Source organism: Ascaphus truei, chromosome 2 (genome assembly GCF_040206685.1).
Source record: "Ascaphus truei isolate aAscTru1 chromosome 2, aAscTru1.hap1, whole genome shotgun sequence".
In the NCBI taxonomy this organism is placed as follows: domain Eukaryota; kingdom Metazoa; phylum Chordata; class Amphibia; order Anura; family Ascaphidae; genus Ascaphus; species Ascaphus truei.
Genome location: NC_134484.1, coordinates 1,583,927 through 1,604,172, shown reverse-complemented (window position 1 = coordinate 1,604,172; position 20,246 = coordinate 1,583,927). Strand labels below are relative to the sequence as shown.

Below are 20,246 nucleotides of genomic sequence, written 5' to 3'. Positions count from 1 at the left end.
CACCTCCGTCCCTGGCTATCTCATGCCACCCGCTGGGACAGGCTGTACCAGGTCTGGCACCTCAGTCCCTGCCTATCTCATGCCACCCGCTGGGACAGGCTCCACTAGGTCTGGCAGAGCAAATGGCATCCCGGATGACTACTATTGTCCTCCGGACCTGGGTACTTGAGCCCTTCCCTGCCACCCAAATGGCTTTCACACCTCTGGCTACTTTGAAGTCCGATGTCCAGCAGACTTACTGGCACCAACGTGGCAGCCCTGACTGTCTGTGTGGGCATCGGTTCCGAAAGTCCCGGCTCATATACTGTGCACAACAGGACATTACAGTATTAATAAAATATACTTTCAATATGTCCCAAGTCTCTGGGTGTGGGGAATAGAATAGAAAGATGCACTTTTAATTCTATCAGCCCTTATTCCCCACACACTGTCTCAGAGACCTGGACTGGACTCTGAGTCCCCTCACAACCCTATCCTTATGGTCAGAGTGCCCATGAACCCCAATACAGGTTCTGGGCATTAACTGGGTATCCCCATTAACCTAGGGACCCCTTATATTTACAGGGACACTTTACATCCCTTTGCCCTGTTTACCTTTCAAGGCTATGCTGAAGCAGGGAACTCTAGCAGTGAGTCGCGCAAGCATTTTCAAGGGGAGATTTTGCCCTGACAATGTGCCTACATGTATCTGAGAACCAAGCATGATTCCCGGGTACATTTATAGGGGAACCAGCAACTCCAGATCCCGACTAGCTAGGTACATTCTGACAACACTTTCTCCTGAAAACCCCTGTGAAACTCATCCCCCTGCACTCCCTGCTCGCTGGCACTCCCTGCTCGCTGGCACTCCCTGCTCACTGGCACTCCCTGCTCGCTGGCATGCCCGGAAACTCATAGCCCAGCAATCCCTGGCCGCTGGCATGCCCGGAAACCCATACCCCAGCACTCCCTGCTCGCTGGCACGCCCAGAAACTCATCCCCCAGCGATCCCTGCTCGCTGGCACGCCCAGAAACTCATCCCCCAGCGATCCCTGCTCGCTGGCACTCCCGGAAACTCATCCCCCAGCAATCCCTGCTCGCTGGCACGCCCGGAAACTCATACCCTAGCGATCCCTGCTCGCTGGCACGCCCAGAAACTCATCCCCCAGCGATCCCTGCTCGCTGGCACTCCCGGAAACTCATCCCCCAGCAATCCCTGCTCGCTGGCACGCCCGGAAACTCATCCCCCAGCAATCCCTGCTCGCCTGCACGCCCGGAAACTCATCCCCCAGCAATCCCTGCTCGCTGGCACGCCCGGAAACTAATCCCCCAGCGATCCCTGCTCGCTGGCACGCCCGGAAACTCATGCCCCAGCAATCCCTGCTCGCTGGCACGCCCGGAAACTCATAGCTCAGCAATCCCTGCTCGCTGGCACGCCCGGAAACTCATCCCCCAGCAATCCCTGCTCGCTGGCACGCCCGGAAAGGGAAAAAACACTAAAAATATCTTTATTGCAGACAGTATGTAAAAGCAATACACTGCTACTGGGTCCTAGAGCTAACTCTCTTGTACCCTTATATACCGATCAGGGGTAACCAAAAATGGGCTTTGCCTTTATTTAGAGCCTGGTTACCCTCTACCGTCACAAGTTATATTATACCAGGGTGTATAGTAGTTATTGTGTCCTATGAGGAGTCATCCCGCCTACGCTGGGATCCTCATAGGTGGAGGCGCTGCACCATGAGATATAGCACCCCAGGCTCCCCAGAAGCGGAGGCTCAGGCCTCCTGTCAGCCTCACAGGTAACAGCAGCACGCGTAATCGCTCGCGGCTTCCCATAGGCGTAGGGGAAAGGGGGTCACATATACTAACGTTGCAGGGAGCCCTCAGGGGACCCCTGCGCCCCTCAATATGTATGGACATAGAAAAGTAGGGAGCCCACACTCACAGACAGAAAGAGAAGGAGAACAGGTCAATGGGAATAAGTAATCTGCTGTGAATCAGCACTAGAAACAGATGCCGTATACTGCATACTCCGTGTCTGTGAGTGTGAGTGCGGCCTCACTGCTCCTCTTTGCTCACACATACATGCACTAAAAGCAGCTCCATCATTAGGACATGCGTTGCATTCATCTTCATAACCCCATGTTTTATAAATACACTAAATAATATGTACAATGTATTACATACATTAAAACGTGACATAAGTAACACAGTGTTCCCTTGCTGCCCGCAGGGATTGATGCCTTTCCTGTAGGGTATTAATCACGATGACGCACAAACATGGATTCCAGATGAACAATGTCAAAAATAGCATTTTCAGTATACTCACTACTGCTCTAGGACTCCCCGGTGCTACGTACCTGCAGGTAGTGTTTGCTTGCTGCTGCCTTACTGACATAGCTCACGTTCCCCAGCAGCGGCAGAGGAGCGGGACCAGGGGGCAGAAAGTGAGACCTCTTCTGCTGCCTCCAGAATGAGATGAAGAAGAGGAGGGTGAGGAGGAAGGAGAGGGACAGACTCAGGGCTGGGAAGATGTCCATGTTCCTGTAGGAGAAGGGGGGATATGGTAGGATAGATTTAGTTTTGCAAGGTGTAGGTGTATACAGAACAGATGCAGTCAATCCATACAGGCAGTACTATCTTCTACTCCGAAGAGCTCGCAATCTAATACATATATACAGCATGTTCAGGATTAAAGGGACCCCTTCTGTTTCTCATCATATTGTATATATTTCTCACAATGGGCACAACTGTAGGTTTGTTATGTAGATTAACTCTATATAAGAAGCACAATGTAGACAATCAACTGATGGTACCTACATTTGATGTCACTGTATTATATGTCAACATGTCCCAGATGCGCTGCGGGAGGTTCGTGCTCATTACACAGGAAATAGGTGTTCAATTGTTGTATTCTAATCTGACAAAAATAAATGTTGCCCACCAGCAATCTAAAAATAGTAGATACGTATAGCGGTAAGGTAAGGCCCGCTGCGTTCCGTGTGCCGGTGCTCTCTTCTCAGTAAGGGAAGGCCTGCTGCGTTCCGTGTGCCGGTGCTCTCTTCTCAGTAAGGGAAGGCCCGCTGCGTTCCGTGTGCCGGTGCTCTCTTCTCAGTAAGGTAAGGCCCGCTGCGTTCCGCGTGCCGGTGCTCTCTTCACAGTAAGGGAAGGCCCGCTGTGTTCCGTGTGCCGGTGCTCTCTTCTCAGTAAGGGAGGACCCGCTGTGTTCCGTGTGCCGGTGCTCTCTTCTCTGTAAGGGAGGGCCCGCTGCGTTCCGTGTGCCGGTGCTCTCTTCTCAGTAAGGGAAGGCCCGCTGCGTTCCGTGTGCCGGTGCTCTCTTCTCAGTAAGGGAAGGCCCGCTGCGTTCCGTGTGCCGGTGCTCTCTTCTCAGTAAGGGAAGGCCCGCTGCGTTCCGTGTGCCGGTGCTCTCTTCTCAGTAAGGGAGGACCCGCTGCGTTCCGTGTGCCGGTACTCTCTTCTCAGTAAGGGAGGACCCGCTGCGTTCCGTGTGCCGGTGCTCTCTTCTCAGTAAGGGAAGGCCCGCTGCGTTCCGTGTGCCGGTGCACTCTTCTCAGTAAGGGAGGACCCGCTGCGTTCCGTGTGCCGGTGCTCTCTTCTCAGTAAGGGAAGGCCCGCTGCATTCCGTGTGCCGGTGCTCTCTTCTCAGTAAGGGAGGACCCGCTGCGTTCCTTGTGCCAGTGCTCTCTTCTCAGTAAGGGAAGGCCCGCTGCGTTCCATGTGCCGGTGCTCTCTTCTCAGTCAGGGAAGGCCCGCTGCGTTCCGTGTGCCGGTGCTCTCTTCTCAGTAAGGGAGGACCCGCTGCATTCCGTGTGCCGGTGCTCTCTTCTCAGTAAGGGAAGGCCCGCTGTGTTCCATGTGCCGGTGCTTTCTTCTCAGTAAGGGAAGGCCCGCTGCGTTCCGTGTGCCGGTGCTCTCTTCTCAGTAAGGGAGGACCCGCTGTGTTCCATTTGCCGGTGCTCTCTTCTCAGTAAGGGAAGGCCCGCTGCGTTCCGTGTGCCGGTGCTCTATTCTCAGTAAGGGAGGACCCGCTGCGTTCCATGTATCGGTGCTCTCTTCTCAGTAAGGGAGGACCCACTGCGTTCCATGTATCGGTGCTCTCTTCTCAGTAAGGGAAGGCCCGCTGCGTTCCGTGTGCCGGTGCTCTCTTCTCAGTAAGGGAGGACCCGCTGTGTTCCATTTGCCGGTGCTCTCTTCTCAGTAAGGGAAGGCCCGCTGCGTTCCATGTATCGGTGCTCTCTTCTCAGTAAGGGAGGACCCGCTGCGTTCCATGTATCGGTGCTCTCTTCTCAGTAAGGGAGGACCCGCTGCGTTCCATGTATCGGTGCTCTCTTCTCAGTAAGGGAAGGCCCGCTGCGTTCCATGTGCCGGTGCTCTCTTCTCAGTAAGGGAGGACCCGCTGTGTTCCGTGTGCCGGTGCTCTCTTCTCAGTAAGGGAGGACCCGCTGCGTTCCATGTGCCGGTGCTCTCTTCTCAGTAAGTGAGGACCCGCTGCGTTCCATGTGCCGGTGCTCTCTTCTCAGTAAGGGAGGACCCGCTGTATTCCGTGTGCCAGTGCTCTCTTCTCAGTAAGGGAGGACCTGCTGCGTTCCGTGTGCCGGTGCTCTCTTCTCAGTAAGGGAAGGCCCGCTGTGTTCCATGTATCGGTGCTTTCTTCTCAGTAAGGGAAGGCCCGCTGTGTTCCGTGTGCCGGTGCTCTCTTCTCAGAAAGGTAAGGCCCGCTGTGTTCCATGTGCCGGTGCTCTCTTCTCAGTAAGGGAAGGCCCGCTGCGTTCCGTGTGCCGGTGCTCTCTTCTCAGTAAGGGAGGACCCGCTGCGTTCCGTGTGCCGGTGCTCTCTTCTCAGTAAGGGAGCACCCGCTGCGTTCCGTGTGCCGGTGCACTCTTCTCAGTAAGGGAGGACCCGCTGCGTTCCGTGTGCCGGTGTTCTCTTCTCAGTAAGGGAAGGCCCGCTGCATTCCGTGTGCCGGTGCTCTCTTCTCAGTAAGGGAGGATCCGCTGCGTTCCGTGTGCCGGTACTCTCTTCTCAGTAGGGGAGGACCTGCTGCGTTCCGTGTGCCGGTGCTCTCTTCTCAGTAAGGGAAGGCCCGCTGCGTTCCGTGTGCCGGTGCACTCTTCTCAGTAAGGGAGGACCCACTGCGTTCCGTGTGCCGGTGCTCTCTTCTCAGTAAAGGAAGGCCCGCTGCATTCCGTGTGCCGGTGCTCTCTTCTCAGTAAGGGAAGGCCCGCTGCGTTCCGTGTGCCGGTGCTGTCTTCTCAGTAAGGGAGGACCCGCTGCGTTCCGTGTGCCGGTGCTCTCTTCTCAGTAAGTGAGGACCCGCTGCGTTCCATGTGCCGGTGCTCTCTTCTCAGTAAGGGAGGACCCGCTGTATTCCGTGTGCCAGTGCTCTCTTCTCAGTAAGGGAGGACCTGCTGCGTTCCGTGTGCCGGTGCTCTCTTCTCAGTAAGGGAAGGCCCGCTGTGTTCCATGTATCGGTGCTTTCTTCTCAGTAAGGGAAGGCCCGCTGTGTTCCGTGTGCCGGTGCTCTCTTCTCAGAAAGGTAAGGCCCGCTGTGTTCCATGTGCCGGTGCTCTCTTCTCAGTAAGGGAAGGCCCGCTGCGTTCCGTGTGCCGGTGCTCTCTTCTCAGTAAGGGAGGACCCGCTGCGTTCCGTGTGCCGGTGCTCTCTTCTCAGTAAGGGAGCACCCGCTGCGTTCCGTGTGCCGGTGCACTCTTCTCAGTAAGGGAGGACCCGCTGCGTTCCGTGTGCCGGTGTTCTCTTCTCAGTAAGGGAAGGCCCGCTGCATTCCGTGTGCCGGTGCTCTCTTCTCAGTAAGGGAGGATCCGCTGCGTTCCGTGTGCCGGTACTCTCTTCTCAGTAGGGGAGGACCTGCTGCGTTCCGTGTGCCGGTACTCTCTTCTCAGTAAGGGAGGACCCGCTGCGTTCCGTGTGCCGGTGCTCTCTTCTCAGTAAGGGAAGGCCCGCTGCGTTCCGTGTGCCGGTGCACTCTTCTCAGTAAGGGAGGACCCACTGCGTTCCGTGTGCCGGTGCTCTCTTCTCAGTAAAGGAAGGCCCGCTGCATTCCGTGTGCCGGTGCTCTCTTCTCAGTAAGGGAAGGCCCGCTGCGTTCCGTGTGCCGGTGCTGTCTTCTCAGTAAGGGAAGGCCCGCTGCGTTCCGTGTGCCGGTGCTCTCTTCTCAGTAAGGGAAGGCCCGCTGCATTCCGTGTGCCGGTGCTCTCTTCTCAGTAAGGGAAGGCCCGCTGCATTCCGTGTGCCGGTGCTCTCTTCTCAGTAAGGGAAGGCCCACTGTGTTTCATGTGCCGGTGCTTTCTTCTCAGTAAGGGAAGGCCCGCTGCGTTCCGTGTGCCGTTGCTCTCTTCTCAGTAAGGGAGGACCCGCTGTGTTCCATGTGCCGGTGCTCTCTTCTCAGTAAGGGAGGACCCGCTGCGTTCCATGTATCGGTGCTCTCTTCTCAGTAAGGGAGGACCCGCTGCGTTCCATGTATCGGTGCTCTCTTCTCAGTAAGGGAAGGCCCGCTGCGTTCCGTGTGCCGGTGCTCTCTTCTCAGTAAGGGAGGACCCGCTGTGTTCCATTTGCCGGTGCTCTCTTCTCAGTAAGGGAAGGCCCGCTGCGTTCCATGTATCGGTGCTCTCTTCTCAGTAAGGGAGGACCCGCTGCGTTCCATGTATCGGTGCTCTCTTCTCAGTAAGGGAAGGCCCGCTGCGTTCCATGTGCCGGTGCTCTCTTCTCAGTAAGGGAGGACCCGCTGTGTTCCAAGTGCCGGTGCTCTCTTCTCAGTAAGGGAGGACCCGCTGCGTTCCATGTGCCGGTGCTCTCTTCTCAGTAAGGGAGGACCCGCTGCGTTCCATGTGCCGGTGCTCTCTTCTCAGTAAGGGAGGACCCGCTGTATTCCGTGTGCCAGTGCTCTCTTCTCAGTAAGGGAGGACCTGCTGCGTTCCGTGTGCCGGTGCTCTCTTCTCAGTAAGGGAAGGCCCGCTGTGTTCCATGTATCGGTGCTTTCTTCTCAGTAAGGGAAGGCCCGCTGTGTTCCGTGTGCCGGTGCTCTCTTCTCAGAAAGGTAAGGCCCGCTGTGTTCCATGTGCCGGTGCTCTCTTCTCAGTAAGGGAAGGCCCGCTGTGTTCCGTGTGCTGGTGCTCTCTTCTCAGTAAGGGAAGGCCCGCTGTGTTCCGTGTGCCGGTGCTCTCTTCTCAGTAAGGGAAAGCCCGCTGCGTTCCGTGTGCCAGTGCTCTCTTCTCAGTAAGGGAAGGCCCGCTGTGTTCCATGTATCGGTGCTTTCTTCTCAGTAAGGGAAGGCCCGCTGCATTCCGTGTGCCGGTGCTCTCTTCTCAGTAAGGGAGGACCTGCTGCGTTCCTTGTGCCAGTGCTCTCTTCTCAGTAAGGGAAGGCCCGCTGCGTTCCGTGTGCCGGTGCTCTCTTCTCAGTAAGGGAAGGCCCGCTGCATTCCGTGTGCCGGTGCTCTCTTCTCAGTAAGGGAGGACCTGCTGCGTTCCTTGTGCCAGTACTCTCTTCTCAGTAAGGGAAGGCCCGCTGCGTTCCGTGTGCCGGTGCTCTCTTCTCAGTAAGGGAAGGCCCGCTGCGTTCCGTGTGCTAGTGCTCTCTTCTCAGTAAGGGAGGACCCGCTGCGTTCCGTGTGCCGGTGCTCCCTTCTCAGTAAGGGAAGGCCCGCTACGTTCCATGTATCAGTGCTCTCTTCTCAGTAAGGGAGGACCCGCTGCGTTCCATGTATCGGTGCTCCCTTCTCAGTAAGGGAGGACCCGCTGCGTTCCATGTGCCAGTGCTCTCTTCTCAGTAAGGGAGGATCCGCTGCGTTCCATGTGCCAGTGCTCTCTTCTTAGTAAGGGAGGACCCGCTGCTTTCCATGTATCGGTGCTCTCTTCTCAGTAAGGGAGGACCCGCTGCGTTCCGTGTGCCGGTGCTCTCTTCTCAGTAAGGGAAGGCCTGCTGCGTTCCATGTGCCAGTGCTCTCTTCTCAGTAAGGGAAGGCCCGCTGCGTTCCATGTATCAGTGCTCTCTTCTCAGTAAGGGAGGACCCGCTGTGTTCCATGTGCTGGTGCTCTCTTCTCAGTAAGGGAGGACCTGCTGTGTTCCATGTGCTGGTGCTCTCTTCTCAGTAAGGGAGGACCTGATGTGTTCCATGTGCCGGTGCTCTCTTCACAGTAAGGGAGGACCCGCTGTGTTCCATGTGCCGGTGCTCTCTTCTCAGTAAGGGAAGGCCAACTGCGTTCCATATATCGGTGCTCTCTTCTCAGTAAGGGAAGGCCCGCTGCGTTCCATGTGCCAGTGCAGAAGAGAGATGAGTGAGGAGGAGAGACGGAGAAAGAGGAGTGGGGAGAGGGGATAGAATGAGGGGTTGAGAGTGGGGAATTGCAGAGACAGGAAGGAGGGGAAGAGAGAGGAGGGAGGGGAGAGTGGGGAATGGGATGGGGGTAGAGGAGAAGGGGAGGGAGAGAGAGGAGGGAGGGGGAGAGAGAGAGGGGGGAGAAGGGAGGGGGAGAGGTAGGTGGGGGAGAGAGAGAGGGAAGCAGATCAGACTTTGCATGACACCCAGAGAGAGTTCATCTTGTCCTGTATAGAGTTTATTTTAAAACATAATTCTTTTTTATTTGACAGCACCTAATATTTACAGATCTGTGGGATGGCCGTGGGCACCAGGTTTGCCCCCAGCTACGCTAATCTCTACCTTGGGTTGTCGGTGGACACTGTGTGGAGTGAGACCCGGCTGGGGCCGGGCCTGGTGTTCTATGGCCGTTTCATTGATGACATCATCATCGCTGGGGACGGGAATAGGGATGAATTGTCAGCCAGCCTGTCTTCTTTTGATAATAATGATATGGGTTTAAAATTTACATTCAATATTGAATCCACACGTGCTATATTTCTGGACTTGGCGCTCTCTGCGGGTCGACAATGCCCAAATACTCACCGAGACATTTCAAAACAGTAGCAACAAACAGCGGCCTTCATTCTTCCAGTAATCATTAAAAAATGGTAAGAAAATATGCCCAAGAGCCAATTTTATAGAATTAGAAGGAACTGTTCCTTGGACCCTGTCCAAGAAGCTCTTGGCCAGCGTTTGACCCAGTGATAAAAAAAAACAAAGCTATGATGCCAAACAAATTCACAAAGTATTTGACCAAGCAAGATAGACTGAACGGAATCTGCTTCCAGAGAAATCTAAATGCAAATCCATGGCCAATGAGACGCTGGAAAAGGAATTTAATATGAGAAATTCACAATATGAATCTCCTAAATTCAGTTACCACATGGTAGGCCTCTGGGCTAAAACCCCCTTCACCCACCCCCGCTACCCACGATAAGCATGGCACTGGTGGTTAACCCCTTTATTGCCTTCGCGGTTAGCGGGTGGAGGTGTGCAGAGAGAGAGAGGAGGGAGAGGTAGAGAGAGATGCGGGAGGGTGAGGGCGACAGAGTAGGATGGAGGGGAGTGAGAAAGAGGATGGAGTGGGAAGAGAGAGGGTAGAGAGAGATAGGTTGAGGATAGAGAGAGGGGAGGTGGGGTAGAGAGTGGGGATGGAGGGAGAGTGTGGGGAGGGGGGAGAGGAGGGATATGGAGAGAGAGAAGGGAGGGGTAGAGAGAGAGAGAGAGATGAGGGAGGGGAGAGAGGTGGAAAGAGATCTATGAGAGGGGAGAGATCAGGGAGGGTGGAGAGTGTGACAGTGAGGGGTTAACCAGGCTCAACAATAAAGGTTTAAGCCCGTTTGGTTACCTCTGATCCATGTATTGGTGTTCAGGAGTGTCAGCTCTTGAGCCCAGTGATTGGTTATGCATTGTGAATAATTATGCGGCAATAAAGAATGTATGTGTTTTTACCTTTCCAGGAGTGCCAGCGAGCAGAGATCGCTGGGGGGGTGCCAGCCAGCAGAGATCGCTGGGGGAGGGGTGCCAGCGAGCAGAGATCTCTGGGGGGGTGCCAGCGAGCAGAGATCACTGGGGGGGTGCCAGTGAGCAGAGATCGCTGGGGGGGTAGGTGCCACCGAGCAAAGATCGCTGAGGGGGGCGGGGTGCCAGCGAGCAGAGATCGCTGAGGGGGGGGTGCCAGCGAGCAGAGATCACTGGGGTATGAGTTGCATGGGGGTGGGGGGGGGTTTGCGGAGGAAGTCTTGTCAGAATGTGCCTGGGTAGCCGGGTTTCCAGAGTTACTGGAGACCCTAAAAATGTACCCGGGAATCAGGTCGGATTCTCGGATACATTGAGACACATTGCTCCGGCAAAATCTCCCCTTGAAAACGCTTGCGCGACTCACCTCTAGGATTCCCTGCTTCAGCACAGACCAGAAAGGTAAATGGGGCATGGGGATGAGTGGTATCCCTAGAACGGTTCCGTGTGCCGGTACTCTCTTCTCAGTAAGGGAGGACCCGCTGCGTTCCGTGTGCCGGTGCTCTCTTCTCAGTAAGGGAAGGCCCGCTGCGTTCCGTGTGCCGGTGCACTCTTCTCAGTAAGGGAGGACCCACTGCGTTCCGTGTGCCGGTGCTCTCTTCTCAGTAAGGGAGGACCCGCTGTGTTCCATTTGCCGGTGCTCTCTTCTCAGTAAGGGAAGGCCCGCTGCGTTCCATGTATCGGTGCTCTCTTCTCAGTAAGGGAGGACCCGCTGTGTTCCATGTGCTGGTGCTCTCTTCTTAGTAAGGGAGGACCTGCTGTGTTCCATGTGCTGGTGCTCTCTTCTCAGTAAGGGAGGACCTGATGTGTTCCATGTGCCGGTGCTCTCTTCACAGTAAGGGAGGACCCGCTGTGTTCCATGTGCCGGTGCTCTCTTCTCAGTAAGGGAAGGCCAACTGCGTTCCATATATCGGTGCTCTCTTCTCAGTAAGGGAAGGCCCGCTGCGTTCCGTGTGCCGGTGCACTCTTCTCAGTAAGGGAGGACCCACTGCGTTCCGTGTGCCGGTGCTCTCTTCTCAGTAAGGGAGGACCCGCTGTGTTCCATTTGCCGGTGCTCTCTTCTCAGTAAGGGAAGGCCCGCTGCGTTCCATGTATCGGTGCTCTCTTCTCAGTAAGGGAGGACCCGCTGTGTTCCATGTGCTGGTGCTCTCTTCTTAGTAAGGGAGGACCTGCTGTGTTCCATGTGCTGGTGCTCTCTTCTCAGTAAGGGAGGACCTGATGTGTTCCATGTGCCGGTGCTCTCTTCACAGTAAGGGAGGACCCGCTGTGTTCCATGTGCCGGTGCTCTCTTCTCAGTAAGGGAAGGCCAACTGCGTTCCATATATCGGTGCTCTCTTCTCAGTAAGGGAAGGCCCGCTGCGTTCCATGTGCCAGTGCAGAAGAGAGATGAGTGAGGAGGAGAGACGGAGAAAGAGGAGTGGGGAGAGGGGATAGAATGAGGGGTTGAGAGTGGGGAATTGCAGAGACAGGAAGGAGGGGAAGAGAGAGGAGGGAGGGGAGAGTGGGGAATGGGATGGGGGTAGAGGAGAAGGGGAGGGAGAGAGAGGAGGGAGGGGGAGAGAGAGAGGGGGGAGAAGGGAGGGGGAGAGGTAGGTGGGGGAGAGAGAGAGGGAAGCAGATCAGACTTTGCATGACACCCAGAGAGAGTTCATCTTGTCCTGTATAGAGTTTATTTTAAAACATAATTCTTTTTTATTTGACAGCACCTAATATTTACAGATCTGTGGGATGGCCGTGGGCACCAGGTTTGCCCCCAGCTACGCTAATCTCTACCTTGGGTTGTCGGTGGACACTGTGTGGAGTGAGACCCGGCTGGGGCCGGGCCTGGTGTTCTATGGCCGTTTCATTGATGACATCATCATCGCTGGGGACGGGAATAGGGATGAATTGTCGGCCAGCCTGTCTTCTTTTGATAATAATGATATGGGTTTAAAATTTACATTCAATATTGAATCCACACGTGCTATATTTCTGGACTTGGCGCTCTCTGCGGGTCGACAATGCCCAAATACTCACCGAGACATTTCAAAACAGTAGCAACAAACAGCGGCCTTCATTCTTCCAGTAATCATTAAAAAATGGTAAGAAAATATGCCCAAGAGCCAATTTTATAGAATTAGAAGGAACTGTTCCTTGGACCCTGTCCAAGAAGCTCTTGGCCAGCGTTTGACCCAGTGATAAAAAAAAACAAAGCTATGATGCCAAACAAATTCACAAAGTATTTGACCAAGCAAGATAGACTGAACGGAATCTGCTTCCAGAGAAATCTAAATGCAAATCCATGGCCAATGAGACGCTGGAAAAGGAATTTAATATGAGAAATTCACAATATGAATCTCCTAAATTCAGTTACCACATGGTAGGCCTCTGGGCTAAAACCCCCTTCACCCACCCCCGCTACCCACGATAAGCATGGCACTGGTGGTTAACCCCTTTATTGCCTTCGCGGTTAGCGGGTGGAGGTGTGCAGAGAGAGAGAGGAGGGAGAGGTAGAGAGAGATGCGGGAGGGTGAGGGCGACAGAGTAGGATGGAGGGGAGTGAGAAAGAGGATGGAGTGGGAAGAGAGAGATAGGTTGAGGATAGAGAGAGGGGAGGTGGGGTAGAGAGTGGGGATGGAGGGAGAGTGTGGGGAGGGGGGAGAGGAGGGATATGGAGAGAGAGAAGGGAGGGGTAGAGAGAGAGAGAGATGAGGGAGGGGAGAGAGGTGGAAAGAGATCTATGAGAGGGGAGAGATCAGGGAGGGTGGAGAGTGTGACAGTGAGGGGTTAACCAGGCTCAACAATAAAGGTTTAAGCCCGTTTGGTTACCTCTGATCCATGTATTGGTGTTCAGGAGTGTCAGCTCTTGAGCCCAGTGATTGGTTATGCATTGTGAATAATTATGCGGCAATAAAGAATGTATGTGTTTTTACCTTTCCAGGAGTGCCAGCGAGCAGAGATCGCTGGGGGGGTGCCAGCCAGCAGAGATCGCTGGGGGAGGGGTGCCAGCGAGCAGAGATCTCTGGGGGGGTGCCAGCGAGCAGAGATCACTGGGGGGGTGCCAGTGAGCAGAGATCGCTGGGGGGGTAGGTGCCACCGAGCAAAGATCGCTGAGGGGGGCGGGGTGCCAGCGAGCAGAGATCGCTGAGGGGGGGGTGCCAGCGAGCAGAGATCACTGGGGTATGAGTTGCATGGGGGTGGGGGGGGGTTTGCGGAGGAAGTCTTGTCAGAATGTGCCTGGGTAGCCGGGTTTCCAGAGTTACTGGAGACCCTAAAAATGTACCCGGGAATCAGGTCGGATTCTCGGATACATTGAGACACATTGCTCCGGCAAAATCTCCCCTTGAAAACGCTTGCGCGACTCACCTCTAGGATTCCCTGCTTCAGCACAGACCAGAAAGGTAAATGGGGCATGGGGATGAGTGGTATCCCTAGAACGGTTCCGTGTGCCGGTACTCTCTTCTCAGTAAGGGAGGACCCGCTGCGTTCCGTGTGCCGGTGCTCTCTTCTCAGTAAGGGAAGGCCCGCTGCGTTCCGTGTGCCGGTGCACTCTTCTCAGTAAGGGAGGACCCACTGCGTTCCGTGTGCCGGTGCTCTCTTCTCAGTAAGGGAGGACCCGCTGTGTTCCATTTGCCGGTGCTCTCTTCTCAGTAAGGGAAGGCCCGCTGCGTTCCATGTATCGGTGCTCTCTTCTCAGTAAGGGAGGACCCGCTGCGTTCCATGTATCGGTGCTCTCTTCTCAGTAAGGGAAGGCCCGCTGCGTTCCATGTGCCGGTGCTCTCTTCTCAGTAAGGGAGGACCTGCTGTGTTCCGTGTGCCGGTGCTCTCTTCTCAGTAAGGGAGGACCCGCTGCGTTCCATGTGCCGGTGCTCTCTTCTCAGTAAGGGAGGACCCGCTGCGTTCCATGTGCCGGTGCTCTCTTCTCAGTAAGGGAGGACCCGCTGTATTCCGTGTGCCAGTGCTCTCTTCTCAGTAAGGGAGGACCTGCTGCGTTCCGTGTGCCGGTGCTCTCTTCTCAGTAAGGGAAGGCCCGCTGTGTTCCATGTATCGGTGCTTTCTTCTCAGTAAGGGAAGGCCCGCTGTGTTCCGTGTGCCGGTGCTCTCTTCTCAGAAAGGTAAGGCCCGCTGTGTTCCATGTGCCGGTGCTCTCTTCTCAGTAAGGGAAGGCCCGCTGTGTTCCGTGTGCTGGTGCTCTCTTCTCAGTAAGGGAAGGCCCGCTGTGTTCCGTGTGCCGGTGCTCTCTTCTCAGTAAGGGAAGGCCCGCTGCGTTCCGTGTGCCAGTGCTCTCTTCTCAGTAAGGGAAGGCCCGCTGTGTTCCATGTATCGGTGCTTTCTTCTCAGTAAGGGAATGCCCGCTGCATTCCGTGTGCCGGTGCTCTCTTCTCAGTAAGGGAGGACCTGCTGCGTTCCTTGTGCCAGTGCTCTCTTCTCAGTAAGGGAAGGCCCGCTGCGTTCCGTGTGCCGGTGCTCTCTTCTCAGTAAGGGAAGGCCCGCTGCATTCCGTGTGCCGGTGCTCTCTTCTCAGTAAGGGAGGACCTGCTGCGTTCCTTGTGCCAGTACTCTCTTCTCAGTAAGGGAAGGCCCGCTGCGTTCCGTGTGCCGGTGCTCTCTTCTCAGTAAGGGAAGGCCCGCTGCGTTCCGTGTGCTAGTGCTCTCTGCTCAGTAAGGGAGGACCCGCTGCGTTCCGTGTGCCGGTGCTCCCTTCTCAGTAAGGGAAGGCCCGCTACGTTCCATGTATCAGTGCTCTCTTCTCAGTAAGGGAGGACCCGCTGCGTTCCATGTATCGGTGCTCTCTTCTCAGTAAGGGAGGACACGCTGCGTTCCATGTATCAGTGCTCTCTTCTCAGTAAGGGAGGACACGCTGCGTTCCGTGTGCCGGTGCTCTCTTCTCAGTAAGGGAGGACCCGCTGCGTTCCATGTATCGGTGCTCTCTTCTCAGTAAGGGAAGGCCCGCTTCGTTCCGTGTGTCGGTGCTCTCTTCTCAGTAAGGGAAGGCCAGCTGCGTTCCGTGTGCCGGTGCTCTCTTCTCAGTAAAGGAAGGCCCGCTGCATTCAGTGTGTCGGTGCTCTGTTCTCAGTAAGTGAAGGCCCGCTGCGTTCCGTGTGCCAGTGCTCTCTTTTCAGTAAGGGAGGACCCACTGCGTTCCATGTATCAGTGCTCTCTTCTCAGTAAGGGAGGATCCGCTGCGTTCCATGTGCCAGTGCTCTCTTCTCAGTAAGGGAGGACCCGCTGTGTTCCATGTGCTGGTGCTCTCTTCTCAGTAAGGGAGGACCTGCTGTGTTCCATGTGCTGGTGCTCTCTTCTCAGTAAGGGAGGACCTGATGTGTTCCATGTGCCGGTGCTCTCTTCACAGTAAGGGAGGACCCGCTGTGTTCCATGTGCCGGTGCTCTCTTCTCAGTAAGGGAAGGCCAACTGCGTTCCATATATCGGTGCTCTCTTCTCAGTAAGGGAAGGCACGCTGCGTTCCATGTGCCAGTGCAGAAGAGAGATGAGTGAGGAGGAGAGACGGAGAAAGAGGAGTGGGGAGAGGGGATAGAATGAGGGGTTGAGAGTGGGGAATTGCAGAGACAGGAAGGAGGGGAAGAGAGAGGAGGGAGGGGAGAGTGGGGAATGGGATGGGGGTAGAGGAGAAGGGGAGGGAGAGAGAGGAGGGAGGGGGAGAGAGAGAGGGGGGAGAAGGGAGGGGGAGAGGTAGGTGGGGGAGAGAGAGAGGGAAGCAGATCAGACTTTGCATGACACCCAGAGAGAGTTCATCTTGTCCTGTATAGAGTTTATTTTAAAACATAATTCTTTTTTATTTGACAGCACCTAATATTTACAGATCTGTGGGATGGCCGTGGGCACCAGGTTTGCCCCCAGCTACGCTAATCTCTACCTTGGGTTGTCGGTGGACACTGTGTGGAGTGAGACCCGGCTGGGGCCGGGCCTGGTGTTCTATGGCCGTTTCATTGATGACATCATCATCGCTGGGGACGGGAATAGGGATGAATTGTCGGCCAGCCTGTCTTCTTTTGATAATAATGATATGGGTTTAAAATTTACATTCAATATTGAATCCACACGTGCTATATTTCTGGACTTGGCGCTCTCTGCGGGTCGACAATGCCCAAATACTCACCGAGACATTTCAAAACAGTAGCAACAAACAGCGGCCTTCATTCTTCCAGTAATCATTAAAAAATGGTAAGAAAATATGCCCAAGAGCCAATTTTATAGAATTAGAAGGAACTGTTCCTTGGACCCTGTCCAAGAAGCTCTTGGTCAGCGTTTGACCCAGTGATAAAAAAAAACAAAGCTATGATGCCAAACAAATTCACAAAGTATTTGACCAAGCAAGATAGACTGAACGGAATCTGCTTCCAGAGAAATCTAAATGCAAATCCATGGCCAATGAGACGCTGGAAAAGGAATTTAATATGAGAAATTCACAATATGAATCTCCTAAATTCAGTTACCACATGGTAGGCCTCTGGGCTAAAACCCCCTTCACCCACCCCCGCTACCCACGATAAGCATGGCACTGGTGGTTAACCCCTTTATTGCCTTCGCGGTTAGCGGGTGGAGGTGTGCAGAGAGAGAGAGGAGGGAGAGGTAGAGAGAGACGCGGGAGGGTGAGGGCGACAGAGTAGGATGGAGGGGAGTGAGAAAGAGGATGGAGTGGGAAGAGAGAGGGTAGAGAGAGATAGGTTGAGGATAGAGAGAGGGGAGGTGGGGTAGAGAGTGGGGATGGAGGGAGAGTGTGGGGAGGGGGGAGAGGAGGGATATGGAGAGAGAGAAGGGAGGGGTAGAGAGAGAGAAAGATGAGGGAGGGGAGAGAGGTGGAAAGAAATCTATGAGAGGGGAGAGATCAGGGAGGGTGGAGAGTGTGACAGTGAGGAGTTAACCAGGCTCAACAATAAAGGTTTAAGCCCGTTTGGTTACCTCTGATCCATGTATTGGTGTTCAGGAGTGTCAGCTCTTGAGCCCAGTTATTGGTTATGCATTGTGAATAATTATGCGGCAATAAAGAATGTATGTGTTTTTACCTTTCCAGGAGTGCCAGCGAGCAGAGATCGCTGGGGGGGTGCCAGCCAGCAGAGATCGCTGGGGGAGGGGTGCCAGCGAGCAGAGATCTCTGGGGGGGTGCCAGCGAGCAGAGATCACTGGGGGGGTGCCAGTGAGCAGAGATCGCTGGGGGGGTAGGTGCCACCGAGCAAAGATCGCTGAGGGGGGCGGGGTGCCAGCGAGCAGAGATCGCTGAGGGGGGGGTGCCAGCGAGCAGAGATCACTGGGGTATGAGTTGCATGGGGGTGGGGGGGGTTTGCGGAGGAAGTCTTGTCAGAATGTGCCTGGGTAGCCGGGTTTCCAGAGTTACTGGAGACCCTAAAAATGTACCCGGGAATCAGGTCGGATTCTCGGATACATTGAGACACATTGCTCCGGCAAAATCTCCCCTTGAAAACGCTTGCGCGACTCACCTCTAGGATTCCCTGCTTCAGCACAGACCAGAAAGGTAAATGGGGCATGGGGATGAGTGGTATCCCTAGAACGGTAAAGGGGTCCCTAGTATAAGAGGCGATGCCCAGTTAATGCCCAGGTCACCCAGAACCTGGTATAGGGATTCTGGGGTTACTCCAACCATACATAAAGTTGCAAGGAGTTTTAAAGTCTAAGTTCAGTTTATAGTGTGTGGGGAATACGGCTAGTGACAATAAATTGCAGATTCTTATTCTATTCCCCATAACCAGAAGGCTTAGAAGAGTATAAAGTATATATTTTATTAAACAGTATATTTAAAGTGTGTATATGCTTGTACACGGTATATGAGCTGGGACTTCCAGGTCCAAGGTTCCGAGAGACCATGTGGCTACCAAGCTTGGTGCCACCAAGTCTGCTCAGGTCCCGGACATGAAAGCCTCAGAGGTTGCCAAGGTGTGAAAGCCATTTGGGCAGCAGAGTTAGTCTCAAGTACTCACGTCTTGCGATGAATGGAAGTCATCGGACCACCATCTGCCCCAACCCAGACTGTGAGGAGCCTAACTCAGCGGGGGGCTTCTGACTGACAAGTGGCAGAGGTGCCAGGTTGGCGCATGCCATTGTCCGATTCTGAATCCACGCTTGCCCGGCTTGGATATTCTGGCAGCGCTCTGATAGGCTGGTAGGATTGCTCCCACGCTCGGATTGGCTGGAGTATTTCATGAATGAACTCTGAAATACTATAAGAAACCCTCAGCCAATCCGGAGCTGAGATTCTACACGCCAGAACAGCAGCGGCAAATTTGAAACGACCAAAAGATGCTTTTGGAGAAATGGCAGCGCGCCGGCCTCAGAGATATCAGGTCAAAATATTTTCTAAGCCCCACTTTTCGGGGCCAAGTTCTGAGAATAGAACGTAGCCGTCGTGGCTGGGATTGCTGCTGAAAAGAGTACCAGGACGTTTGGGACTAACTCTCCATCTAGGGATTTCGGCATCTCCGGAGCGGATACAGCGGTGGCGGTGGCGTCAGGAACTTCATGGCGATTTCAGTTCCAGGACTTTTCGGGCCAAGTCCCGGTCAACCTAAAGACTTTGTTTTCTGTTCTATATTACACAGGAAAGTCCAGCTTTGCAGCCCAGATCCCCAGTAAGTGTGTTTTCTTCTGTATTTTGTAATCCGCTGTGTGTACGTCTGTTTCAATGGAATTAATGACAAACTTGTTTTGCTCAGTGAATGATCCCGGTAAAAAGGTGTAAATACCGGGTCTCCCGTGACAGGGAGAGAAAGAGAGAGTGAGGAGGGGGGGGAGGGGGTGTGAGAGAAAGGAGTCTCCTTAAGAAAAGAGGCTCCAATATGCCTTCATTACCCCTGTCCACCAAGCCAGTATAGAAGGGGTTAACAGCAGGATAACAAGTCACTTCAGACCCCCTGCAGTCCATCAGTCCCTCCCTCCATCCATCCCAAAGGCGTGAGTCGAAGGGCAGCCAAAGGGTGTCGCCTTTCGCTGCTGTCTGGTAAGGTTACAGCTGCTGTATTGCTTCTGAAACTAACCAAGTTTCTCATCTCTTGTACCCAGTGTCTACTTACCCTGCCTATAGATTGTAATCTCCACGCAGCAGGGCCTCTTCTAACGCATTGCAGGCCTTTCTTACCTCTTCTAACGCATTGCAGGCCTTTCCTACCTCTCCTAACACATTACAGGCCTTTCCTACCTCTCATAACACATTGCAGGGTATCCTACCTCTCCTAACACACTGCAGGCCTTTCCTACCTCTCCTAACACACTGCAGGCCTTTCCTACCTCTCCTAACACATTGCAGGCCTTTCCTACCTCTCCTAACACATTGCAGGCTTTTCCTACCTCTCCTAACACATTGCAGGCCTTTCCTACCTCTCCTAACACATTACAGGCCTATCCTACCTCTCCTGACACACTGCAGGCCTATCCTACCTCTCCTAACACATTACAGGCCTATCCTACCTCTCCTAACACATTGAAGGCCTTTCCTACCTCTCCTAACACATTGCAGGCCTTTCCTACTTCTCCTAACACACTGCAGGCCTTTCCTACCTCTCCTAACACATTACAGGCCTTTCCTACCTCTCCTAACACATTACAGGCCTATCCTACCTCTCCTAACACATTGCAGGCCTATCCTACCTCTCCTAACACACTGCAGGCCTATCCTACCGCTCCTAACACACTGCAGGCCTATCCTACCTCTCCTAACACACTGCAGGCCTATCCTACCTCTCCTAATACACTTCAGGCCTATCCTACATCTCCTAACACACTGCAGGCCTATCCTACCTCTCCTAACACACTGCAGGCCTATCCTACCTCTCCTAACACACTGCAGGCCTATCCTACCTCTCCTAACACACTGCAGGCCTATCCTACCTCTCCTACCACATTACAGGCCTATCCTACCTCTCCTAACGCATTGCAGGGTATCCTACCTCTCCTAACGCATTGCAGGCCTATCCTACCTCTCCTAACGCATTGCAGGCCTATCCTACCTCTCCTAACACATTGCAGGCCTATCCTACCTCTCCTAACACATTGCATTCCTATCCTACCTCTCCTAACGTATTGCAGGCCTATCCTACCTCTCCTAACACATTGCAGGCCTATCCTACCTCTCCTAACACATTGCATTCCTATCCTACCTCTCCTAACACATTGCATTCCTATCCTACCTCTCATAACACATTGCAGGCCTATCCTACCTCTCCTAACACATTGCAGGGCTATCCTACCTCTCCTAACACACTGCAGGCCTATCCTACCTCTCCTAACACACTGCAGGCCTATCCTACCTCTCCTAACACATTACAGGCCTATCCTACCTCTCCTAATACATTGCAGGCCTATCCTACCTCTCCTAACGCATTGCAGGGTATCCTACGT

The 20,246-nt window shown here is 54.3% G+C and overlaps 1 protein-coding gene across 8 annotated transcripts in view; it reads right to left on the bottom strand.

The window, feature by feature from the left end:
• The window catches only part of LOC142474735 (cytochrome P450 2C20-like), a 164,572-nt gene that overhangs the window by 127,815 nt on the left and 16,511 nt on the right, over positions 1 to 20,246 (bottom strand). For 3 of the 8 annotated variants that reach the window (XM_075580985.1, XM_075580956.1, XM_075580987.1), the window contains exon 2: positions 2,343 to 2,526. In XM_075580985.1, the coding sequence (XP_075437100.1) occupies positions 2,343 to 2,522 (180 nt within the window). In that variant the 5' untranslated portion in view covers positions 2,523 to 2,526. Of the gene's footprint in view, positions 1 to 2,342; positions 2,527 to 2,802; positions 2,826 to 8,923; positions 8,980 to 10,265; positions 10,393 to 17,833; positions 18,045 to 20,246 lie in introns of those variants that run through there. The other 5 variants (XM_075580948.1, XM_075580968.1, XM_075580963.1 and 2 more) reach the window with 4 other exon arrangements.